Raw genomic sequence first — 12404 nt, forward strand, 5'->3', positions numbered from 1 at the left:
GCACACTGGGTCTGATTCTCCACTGCCTTGCCCCTTGTGTAGTCGTCATTTACCCCCCAAGCAGAGTGGGTGGAACACACCACTATTCTGGTTAGGTACCGTTTTGCTGCCATTCTGCACTCACTTTGCACAGGGGTAAAATGACAGACAATGTCAGGTGTAAGGCAGTGGAGAATCAGGCCAGGTTTTCTTGAATTTATTAAATACTCTGATTAAACACCAAGTCCTACAATTTTTACAAAATGCATAGTCCTTATAGAAGTAGTTCTACTGACTTGAATGGGATCACTAGCATTAATAAGGACTATTCATGTAAGTGCTGCAGGATTTGACCCAATATATGATCACAAATAACCAATACAATGAGCAAGATCTGTCCTTGGTGTAACTCCACTGAAGATAATGGAGTTACACCAAAGGACGAATGTGACCCACTATGTTTTGAAGGCGGTGAAATACAAAGTCTAGTTACTGAACATCAAAAAGAAAACGTTTGTGGAGTTCTTACCGCAAAAGCACGACTGAGGAGGGGAACATCATTAAAAGCGAGAACTACTGGAACAATATCAAATGCAACATACTCCAGAACTGCTGTGTTAATAGAAAATTCATCTGCAGATGGCCCATTGCTAAAAAACACTGCTACTTTTCTCACATTAGGACCTTGGCGAGTTCGTTTGAAAACATTCTTGGCAACGAATCTCATCGCTCCGGCAATATCCCGTTCACCTGAGGATCTCTCATAAGCCACATTATTAAGTTTGTTGAGGAGCTGATTCTTGTTGTAGAACTCAGAGAAGCGGATTAGATAACGAGTATTGGAATTGTAGGACACAACAGCAACTCTAGCTCCCACTGGGCAGTTGCTGTCTCTAATTTTGGTGGCATTCACTACTGATATTACAATCTCTCTCATTCTTTCAAATAACTGGGATGTGACGTCCTGGGATATTTCCAAAGCAAACACTAGTTCCGTTGGATATACTGGGCATTCCGGTTTTTCTAGAAGATAAAAAACAGTTGTTATACAAATCACACAAGATAAAAAATGCAAGCTATTTTAAAGTGATTAATAACTATTTCATTTTACTTTCCCTAGATAGCCTGATATGTTGCATGCCATCTAGGGACTCACTCCACAGAAAATGATACAAGGGCAAGTCGTGCTGGGGCACAGTTCAGGAATGCAATGAGACTGAGGAGTGCGTGTGCTGGACACAATTGCAATCCCTGTACTCCTTCGAACAGGGAGGAAGGGAGGGGCAGGGAGAATCCAAAGTCATAGTCTTGCCCCCTCCCATACCACATACAGGTTAGCGAAACTGGCGGAGTGCAGAGGGGGGATTATGGAGCACTTCCCTTCCTGTCTGGAAGGTCCAGAAGGGATTGCCTTTCCTGAGGCACAATCACTCCTGGAGCACTCCCGGTGGTAACGTGGTTCTGTACTGCCCCCAGCTCCATGCTCATCAGGCACAATGGGTCCTACCATGTCTATTGTACTTTACTTAAATGCAACACTAAGTCTTGGAAAAGCATGGGTTGCATCTATGATTAAATACATTTCAGTGCCACAGTTTAGTGGCTCCAAATGGTAGTAGAAGCACATGATGTTCGGAAAGACAGCTGAAAATAAAGCTAGTGAACAGAAAGGAAATGGTAATCTAAGCTCATGGTATGGGCCATAAAGAGGACCATGATGGTACCCAAAGGTTGTTATAACATAAGAGAAAACTCAGAGAAAAGAGAAACACCAAAATGACTAACAAATGAAAAGAATTGGTAGGTAAGGTCCCGTGGGAAGAAAATTTAAGGGCTAAAGGAGTTCACAGGAGAGCTGTGAAACAGAAGTTTCTCAAAGAGACGGCATTGAGCAACAGCAAACTATCCTCATGCAAAGGAAAGATAGGAAGAATAATAAGAGGACAATATGGCTCCATGAGGAGCTCTTTAATAGTCTGACAATCAAAAAGGAATCCTACAAAGAGTGGACACATGGACAAATTACTAAGGATTAATACAAAAGAATAGCGCAAGCAAGTAGGGACAAAATCAGAAAGGCTAAGGCACAAAATGTACAAGGGACATAAAAAGGCAACAACAAGAGGTTCTAACAATACATTAGGAGAAGAGAAAGATGAAGGAAAGTATAGGTCCTTTACTTAGCTATGAAAAAGAGCTAATAACTGGATGGCATCAAGAAGGCTGAGATGTTTAATGCCTGTTTTGCTTCAGTCTTCTCTAAAAAGGTAAACTGTGACCAGCTGCTTAACACAATTAATATTAACAACAAAGGGGAAGGAACACAAGCCAAAATAGGGGAAGAACAAGTTAAAGAATATTTAGATAAGGAATATGTATTCTAGTCAGCAGGGCCTGATGAAATTCACCCTATTGTACTTAAGGAACTAGGCTGAAGGAATCTTGGAACCATTAGTGATTATCTTTTAGAACTCATGGAAGTTGGGCGAGGTCCCAGAGGGCTAGAGAAGGGCAAACATAGCACTTATCTTTAAAAAGCGGAACAAAGAGGATCCAGGGAATTAAAGACCTAAATTTCAATATCTGGAAAGATACTGGAACAAATTATTAAACAATTAATTTGTAAGCACCTAGAGGATAACAGGATTATAAATCATAGCCAACGTAGACATGTCAAGAACAAATCATACCTAAAAAACAATTTTCTTCTTTGACAGGGTTACTGGCCTAGTGGATAGGTGGAAAGCAGTAGACAAGATATATCTTGATTTTAGTAGGGCTTTTGACACAGTCCCACATGACAGTCTCATAAGCAAGCTAGGGAAATATGGTTTAAATAAATTATTAAAAAGTGGGTACACAACTAGTTGATTGATAACTATTCTCTGAATAGAGTCTATGGTCCACTGTCAAAGTGGGGAGACTTATCTAGTGGAGTCATGCAGAGGTCTGACATAGATCCAGCACTATTCAACGTTTTCATTAAATGACTTGGACAATGTAGTGAAGCTTAGGTTATACTTATAAAATTTGCAGATGACACCAAGCTGGGAGGGGTTGAAAGCACTTTGGAGGACAGGATTAGAATTCAAAATGACCATGATAAATTGGAGAATTGGTCTAAAATCAACAAGATGAAATACAATAAAGACATGTGCAAAGTACTACACTTAGGATAAATAAAATGCACAGTTACAAAATGAGAAATAGCTGGCTAGGTCGTGGTACTACTGAAAGGGATATGGGGGTGATATTGGATCACAAATTGAATGAGTTAACAATGTGATGCAGTTGCAAAAAAGGCTAATATTCTGGGATATATTAACAGGAGTGTCATATGTAAGGCACACAAGGTAATTGTCCTGCTCTACTTGACACTGGTGAAGCCTCAGCAGGAGTACTGCATCCAGTTCTAGGCACCATGCTTTAAGAAAGATGTGGACAAATTAGAGTGTGTGTCCAGAGAAGAGCAACAAAACTGATAAAAGATTTAGAAAAGCTGACCTATGAGGAAAGGTTAAAAACTGGACAGGTTTCGTCTTGAGAAAAGAAGGCTGATGGGGGACCTGGTAAAAGTCTTAAAATATATTAAGGGTTGTTATAAAGAGGATGGTGATCGATTATTCTCCATGTCCACTGAAGGTAGGACAATAAATAATAGGCTTAATCTGCAGTAAGGGAGATTTAGGTTAGGTATTAGAAAAAACTTTCTAACTACAGTATAAGGATTGTTGAGGTTGTGGAATCTCCATCATTGAAGGATTTTCAGAACAGATTAGACAAACACCTGTCAGGGATGGTCTTGCCTCAGTGCAGGAGGCTGGACTAGATGACCTTTCAAGATCCCCTCCAGCACTACATTTCTATGATTAATCTATCACCAATGAGTGATGAGGTAACTTGGCTGAAATGGTGAGTCAATTAACTGTAGAAACCAAGCTAGCTCTTTAATGGGGTGTGGATCAGGAATGGAGTGTGTCAGAGACTCGGAGGTTAGGCCATAAAGTCATGGAACTGAAACAGATCTTGAGGGAAGGCAAAAGCAGAAAAGCAAATCAAGATCAGAACACTGACAGAGAAACTATGGTTTGATAAGGTTGGATTTTTTTGGGGAGTGGGATGTAAAGCAGCAAGGAGGAGTGGAAGGGGGTGAAGATAAGAACACATATGGAGGGCTGGAGAAGGGGAATGTGACAGAATATAGTCCTTTGTCCACACCCTATACTGTATTGTAATTATCTTTGTATGAAGTATGCCTTGTGAGGTATCATTTGAAAACTCACAATTCGCTGGTCATTATTATCCTGATAAAATATGTGTGGCAACATTGTATATGAAGATATAAGATTCCACTGTATGGCGTTATTAACACTTTCCAAACTGAGGTTGGCATACAGGTCTGTCTCAAACAAAGGAATATGTGCTCTGCTTCATTTGCGTTTAAGCAGTCAGAGTCATTGAGCGATCAGAAAGGTGAGGAAAACACAGCAGGGAACGTCCTTCTCCATAGACTCTGTCTCCTGAATCTCAGTTGGAAATGTATTCAAGAATGAGATTAACACTATAAAAAAGAAAAGGAGTACTTGTGGCACCTTAGAGACTAACAAATTTATTTGAGCATAAGCTTTCGTGAGCTACAGCTCACTTCATCGGATGTCACGAAAGCTTATGCTCAAATAAATTTGTTAGCCTCTAAGGTGCCACAAGTACTCCTTTTCTTTTTGTGAATACAGACTAACATGGCTGCTACTCTGAAAACTATAAAAAAGAGGAACAAACGCCCCAAGCTTCCATGCTGGAGGCTGTTTGTGAGCAGTCAAACATTGTAAAGGGCATCCCAGGTTAGAGGGCATGGTGACACAGCTATTCGTTAGTCTGGATTGTACCCTGGATATGTCAGAGTCAGAGAACAAAATTCATCACCAGTTTGAAGAAGTGAGGCAACACTGGAATGTTTAGAGAGTGGACCCTGTCTGCCTCCTTAAGAGAGACCAGAAAAACAAAAAAAAAAGGAGCAAGAACAACACAGGAAAAGCAACAAGACAAAGATATAAGAGAAATAAAAAATACAAAAGAGGACTATATACTGCTTTGGAACTGGTAAAAGTAAAATTCCAGGATATTAGCTATATGGAGGCTTTACCACTATCGAAGACAAATGATGCAAAGGATTGAGGATGCTAATACACCAAGAAGCAAATCAGAAACATACAAGAAAACGCCACGAGAATATAAGCTGAAAATATTCATACAATGGGAATCAGTGATTGACTGGACCGTAAACTTAAAAGATTTGTGGAACTAAAAATATATCCTTCTTTTTAGTTCAGTGCATGATCTTACCAACTTCAGTACATCTGAAACTGCAAATATATGCAGACTGTGAGGACAGCAAACTCATAAGTGTGAATTGTTGTCAAGGGTGACACTCAATGTGAAGAAATTCTTGATTAAAGGAAGAATACTGGTTTCTCATTCCTGCTGTGGAAGCAGCAATCACAACACACAACAATCACTCTGACCAGTTAAAGAGAAGCACTGATGGCCCCTTTCTGATCACATGTCCAATCCTCTTCATCCCACAGTGGAGGACTCAATTCAGGGCCTTGAAAATTGTGAGTATAAAAGTAGCACTCTGAGAAGGCCAATGAGAACTTCTGGGAGTGAGAGGAGAAGAAAACAATGGGGTAGGTTTTCCCAAGGGATTTCCTCTGAAAAGTATATTTATTTGCAAAGTTGCCTCAGATGCTAGGTACTTCATCAGATATCGAGGAAGACGAATGAAGTTTTAAGGCAAAATCATCCTACAATTCCCACAAACGTGAGTAAACCTCAAAGAGCCATAGAAGTAAAACCTTATGTCATGTGAGCTATCCAATTGACTATAAAGTTACTCATGTGAGGGCTGCAGGGTAAGTGACATAATTTGCAGTTTTAGTGGTTAAAAGGCAAGTAATCCAGAGAGATGCACCATAAGTATCTTTACAATAATGGCCTAAATTTCAGATCATCCACATCTCCCACTGCATTGAATGGAAATGCAGATGTTCAGAACCTCTCAAAATCAGGTAACAAAGGAACTAGAATAACTCAGAAGGACACAGGGCCAGGAGCTAAGTGTTATTTTGTTGTTTTTTTCTAGCTGTAGCTGGAAAGCAAGATATCAAGATAGACAGGGATCAACTGAACTCTAGTTTATGTTGTCTTATCTAGTCACTGAACTCTGCTGATACAATATTAGGTAATGGGGATTCACACAGCCAGCACTAGCTGAACTGAAGTTCTCAAAAACAGAGGTAAAGCAGGGTGAATATTTTAAAATCTGCATCAGTACAGCATGCTCAGAGACAAGCTATCAATGAGGAAATAAAGCAGAAAGGGTATGCCTATTGGAAGAAAAGTCTGACAAATTAAGAAGTAGTGATATGATGGGCAGGGAATGAGAGGCATGCTCTCTTTACAGAATTGCAGAACTACAATTGTTCCGCTTAGTTAGCCAGAGACAAACAGTGGCTGATCTATCAGCAGGTGGGGAGCTTAAAGAAGTGAAAGTCCAGACCAAAACTGGTACTCCAGATCAAAAGTGAGGTCTTTACCTAAACCACCTTCCCAGACACATTGATACATTAAGATTTTAGTTAAAATAATGTAATAATAAACAAACAGTACTCACCCCGCCAACAAGCTAAACAAAAAAGGGAAAAAATTATATAGCATGTTTTTAAAACAATCCTAAAATCTCTTTAAAAAAAGAAAATGTGTACAGTCATGGATTGCACATCTATAATTTCACAGCATTCCCTGTGCATGCAAAACACTCACTGGTTTCAGTGGAAGTTGTTAGGTGCACAGGGAGTTCAGCTTCTGTCCCTGAATTTGCATTGCATGTTCTTATTGTAGATTTCTACGGTCCCTGGTTTCTAACAGCGTTTAGAGAAATAGATGTAACTCGGCAAATGATCCAAACTCCTGACTTTGTTTCGGCAAATTCCACGTTCAAGACACTTGACTGAAACATTCTAATGTGTTCCCAAATATTCTTTGCTTAGCCTAGCTCAGCTCAGCTGAACTTTCACTGAAGATCAAGATTAGTCACATGAGTAAGGGTCCATAATCTGTATTTAAGATTAAATTACATTATTTTATGTAAATCACTTACTTATCTTCCTTTCAGGGCACTCGGGGCACCTTCATTATTCCTACAGACACTAGCCCTTTCCAAGTGCCCCAAGCACCTAATTTCCATGAAGGCTATTTTATACACAACAAAGGGAACACAGATCCCTCTAACAGCTACTGCCATTTAAAACAAAGTCTTATATTTCAAAAGAGGGTTTTTTGTTTGTTTCGTAATTTTTGAACTTTCAAAGGAAATCAGAGAAGCATGTTAGAAATGTTCATGCAGAGTTACCGACTGATTACTAGAATCAATAGATGTTTTCCAATTCACTTAGTACACGGTACAAACATAGCTAAAACAGCCTCATAAAAAGGATCTACTGTGAGCTAAAAATACTCTCTGAAATGAAGGTTGTTTACTTGTCAAGCAGTTACTCTCTTTTGCACGTAAATGGCCGTTGTGTGTAAATTGAAAAATAAGTGGTCGGTAGAACTTTATTTTCTTTCCCTAAAATATCACTTCTAGTGCTGACCCTTTGGGTGAGGCAATTTTATAAAGCAAGATACAGTACTTACGGCTGTGTCTGCGCACGTAGTCAATGAGTTCACATGGCTGCAGAACACAAACAAAACGAAGAGAAAGAAAGGAATTCTTAGCTGATGAAGTGCTTTATTTCTTAATGTATACTGAATGTAGAACATGCCAGAGATACATACGGGAAAAGGGTGCAGTCCCATTGTTCCTTTAGCGCCCTATAAGAACAAGATTGTAGATTACTAGATAATTTAAAGCTTTCAACTGCCTGGATAATTAAAATAATTCAACTGCGAAAATGTCTTGTACAACAGGACAATCATACCAGAACTTGACTGTACTGTATATTTTCTCTCTATTCATTTAATATGTATTGTGGTATGCTGGCAATTTAAGTTCCAGAATGGTGGGATCATGATACCCAAACAGAAACAGAACGAGTTAATTTTATTTTAATTGGGTTTGGGGAGAGAGAGAAGAATGAATAAATAGTTAATATATATGGGAATCCAAGTGTTCAGCACCTTTGAAAATCAGGTGTAACGTTGTTGCCCTTAAGCATCAGTCCAATATATCTTTGTGTGACATTACTTGGGTATAAGCAGCAGTAATGATTACTAACAAAAATTAGATTTGAGTGGAGTCCAGGTTCAATTTCTGAGATGAGTGAAATCTCAGCTCACTTTTATTGGGATCTTTTAATTCCAGCCTGTGATTACAAAAAACTCTCTGAAAACTTCAGACATGGCTAGAAAAGATTCCAAAAACCAGATATATGTTCCTAATTTTAAAAAAATATTGCAACACACGTGTTGTTCTTTAATTGCCAGTTTTCAGGAGAGGCCCAAGGTCCAAATGAAAAAAAGGTTGCAACTACATTTTAAGTTCAATTAGGCATTTAAATACTTGTCTAGATTTGCATGCAAAATTAGATTTGGGCATCTAAATAATCATTTGCACATGCAAATACCTGATTTGTGCTCTCAGTTGTAGTAGAGTGAAAATTTAGACACACAATTACATGCATAGACTTTGGGTCTCTTTTTTGAAAATCTGACCCTAGAATTTTAGTTCAAAGTATTGTAACATAATTTGATATACAAACAAACACACAAACTTATTGTCATATTGCTGGTGAAAATACAGAATTAGCATTTTCAAAGTGACATAACCAAGCAGCTTACAAGATACCTACCTCCAGCACCCCAAAATGTGAGTGTATTAATGATTTAGACTATTGAACGCATACTGTAGCCTGAGACAGGGAGAAAAAATCACCTATCCTCACCTTCAAATTTAAAGGGAGTACCTTTTCATGCAAATAAAATTACATGCACTTAATGTGGTCAATTCATACCCTGGGTCCCAGAGGTCCCCTGTCTCCTGGAATTCCCTTCTCACCAGGATAACCTGCAACACCCTGGAAACATTGGCATAAATTAGACAGACAGACAATCTACAAATGGTATATACAGCAGTTACGATACTATTGCTTACTTCTCTACTCTAGGGCCCAGATCTCCATTTTATTAATGCCAGTTTTACATGAGTTTAACTCCATTCTATTCCATGGATATACTCTATTCCATGGATATAGAATAAAACCTGATTTATAGCTTGGTGAGAAGAGAATCAGGCCCTGTATATTTTCACATATAACAATCCTTAAAAGAAGAAAAATAGGACGGCAGCATACTATTACTTTTCTTTGGGTGGTTCAGCTGAATGCTAGCAACGTTTACTGTACAGTGACTCAGGAGATGGGGATTCTGCTCCCACCTCTACTATGGACTCTGTGTGTAACCTTGGGAAAGTCACTTAACTTCTCTGTGACTCAGTTTCCTCATGGTAAAATGGGAACAACACCACTTGCCTGCCTGCCTACACCTCACAAAGTCACTGAGGCTAAATTCATTCAGATTGGTAAAGTGCTTTGATATTTTTGGATAGGAGGTGCTACATAAGTGTCCCACTCCTTCGATCCCTAGTTATGCACCCCTAACCAATTTCAGCCATCCCTGACACAACCTCTGCACCAGGGGGGCGAGTGCAGCGGAAGTAAAGCCAGCTATGCTGGTCCAAGGTTCTCCTCCCATGCTGGCACACCATTTGAACACCATTTTAAGGTCATATTGCACAGCTCCAGCAGTGGACAGTGACCTTAGCATGACCAAGGACCTGGCCCTTGGCAAGGGACCTGACTACCTCAGAAAAGCTTCTTCTGGCCCAGACGTGAGGGTGCTACCAATTAAACTACCTTAGCACAACGTATACATTTATAACCCCAATGGCATGCTGCCTCTCCTGGTTCATTAATGTCTGTTGGAAAAATTTTCATAAGGCTCTAAGTTCTTCGGGAGTATAAAGGTTTCACTGACTTTCCATGGGCCTGAGGTTCCTAAATCACTCAGATGCTTTTAAAATTTTACCCTGTGTTAGAAATTAATGGATAATGGGCACCATACCACGTATAATATCTAATCAATAACATTTTACATGTACCAAAAAAAAAAAAAATTCGGCTCCCATTGAAGTTAAAGGCAAAAGTCTCTGATTTCAGAGGGAGCAAGATCAGGCTGAAGTGGGGGTGGGAGAAACAGGTCAGAGTGTGATAACTACAAAAACAAGAGTTGAAAAAGGTGAGTAGTTTGCATGGCTAACTTATAATACAAACTACTACTATGACTTTGCCCTTCCTTTGTCAGAGGAGCTAAAAAGAGTTAAACAGGAAACAATTACCGCAAAAGAAGTGTTTTGTTTATGTTGGCCTATTAAATGAAGAAGACTTGGCCGTCTATCAGACTCTTTCAAACTAGTAACTCTGAAGTAACTCATTTATAATTACAATTTAAAATATAAAAATCACTTTTATGAGCTCTAGCAACTCTGAAAAAATTAAACTTACTATTCATAAGGAGCATAATATAATAAGAAATGTTAATGTCTCATCCAGTAAAAACAGCAACAAAATATGCCCCAGCCCACTCCGCCACCTTCCCCATAACATCAGCCCTCTACAGGATTTCTATAAAAGAATTAGACGTTGTGTTTCCCTGATTTGGAGCCTGCTCTGTGCTACACCAGTCTTCCAGTGTAAATTATTCAGGTTGCCATTGGTCATAAGAACAAAAGAATGGCCACACTGGGTCAGTCCAGTGGTCCATCTAGCCAGTACTGGGTCTTCTGGCAGTGGCCAATGCCAGGTGTCCCAGAGGGAATGAACAGAACAGGTAATCATCAAGTGATTCATCCTGTCACCCATTCCCAGTTTTTGGCAAATAGGGGCTAGGGACACCATTCCTGCCCATCCTCGCTAATAGCCATTGATGGACCTATCCTCTATGAACTTGTCTAGTTCTAGGTCCAAAGACAGACAAGGTGGGCGAGGTAATATCTTTTATTGAACCAACTTCTCTTGGAGAGAGACAAGCTTTCAAGCCACACAGAGCTCTTCTTCAGGTCTGGGAAAGGTACTCCCAGTGTCACAGCAAAAGGCAAGGTGGAACAGATTGTTCAGCATAAGTAGTTAGCATATATTGTAAGGGACCATTCAAGGTAGTGGCCCATTGCACTGGTCTGAAGAGACAGACATGGTATCCAGCTATAGGCCACTGGAGGCCACCTCTTGCACTAGGTTGATCTTCCATAGCTGGCTACACCAGTTTTAGACGTGCTAGTGGTGTACAAAGCAACTGCAACAGAGTGCGGGATCTGGACTATTGTGCTTACAATAGATGTGATATACATACATTCAGCAGGTTAAAAGATATCCATTTAAAACAGATTTCTGTCAGCTGGGTAGGTAAAATGACATGTGATTTCTGCATTCACAACAAGCCAATCTCAAGACAAATCAATATTCATAAAAGGGTACTTGCCATTTTTCCTCTGATTCCTTTTGGTCCAAGTTCTCCTGGAACTCCCTTTTCTCCAATTTCACCCTAATTAATTGGATACAGCAAAACTGAAAATGGCTATTCAGTAAAACAAAAATGTGAATAACTCAAGAAATGGTTCTTGCTGTTTATTCTTCCATTCATACATCTCGCTTTTAAGAGCACAAAGACTGATATGAAATAGGTATATACAAAAATATATACAAGTAGTGTTGTGTGTGGTGTCTCACCCCCATCCCCCAAATGTGATATATGCCATCATGTGCCAGCAATGCCCCTCTGCCATGTACATTGGTCAAACTGGACAGTCTCTACGTAAAAGAATAAATGGACACAAATCAGATGTCAAGAATTAGAACATTCATAAACCAGTCGGAGAACACTTCAATCTCTCTGGTCACGCAATCACAGACATGAAGGTCGCTATCTTAAAACAAAAAAACTTCAAATCCAGACTCCAGCGAGAAACTGCTGAATTGGAATTCATTTGCAAATTGGATACTATTAATTTAGGCTTAAATAGAGACTGGGAGTGGCTAAGTCATTATGCAAGGTAGCCTATTTCCCCTTGTTTTTTCCTACCCCCCCCCCCCAGACGTTCTGGTTAAACTTGGATTTAAACTTGGAGAGTGGTCAGTTTGGATGAGCTATTGCCAGCAGGAGAGTGAGTTTGTGTGTGTGTGTGTGTGTGTGTGTGTGTCCGTCCCTGGGAAAAAAAAGAAAAAAAAAAAAGGGGGGTGGGGTGGGGTGAGAAAGCCTGGATTTGTGCTGGACATGGCCCACTTTGATTACCATGCACATTGTAGGGAGAGTGGTCACTTTGGATGAGCTATTACCAGCAGGAGAGTGAGTTTGTGTGTGTGTTTTTTGGAGGG

The 12404-nt window shown here is 39.7% G+C and overlaps 1 protein-coding gene across 1 annotated transcript in view; it reads right to left on the reverse strand.

The window, feature by feature from the left end:
* The window catches only part of COL6A6 (collagen type VI alpha 6 chain), an 86407-nt gene that overhangs the window by 20384 nt on the left and 53619 nt on the right, over positions 1-12404 (reverse strand). Inside the window, exons 28-33 of the mRNA XM_075125707.1 lie at positions 11512-11574; positions 8991-9053; positions 7816-7851; positions 7675-7711; positions 6653-6664; positions 509-1002 (exon numbers count right to left, since the gene is read on the reverse strand). Of these exons, the coding sequence (XP_074981808.1) occupies positions 509-1002; positions 6653-6664; positions 7675-7711; positions 7816-7851; positions 8991-9053; positions 11512-11574 (705 nt within the window). The remainder of the gene's footprint in view (positions 1-508; positions 1003-6652; positions 6665-7674; positions 7712-7815; positions 7852-8990; positions 9054-11511; positions 11575-12404) is intronic.

Source organism: Caretta caretta, chromosome 2, assembly GCF_965140235.1.
Source record: "Caretta caretta isolate rCarCar2 chromosome 2, rCarCar1.hap1, whole genome shotgun sequence".
NCBI lineage: Eukaryota > Metazoa > Chordata > Testudines > Cheloniidae > Caretta > Caretta caretta.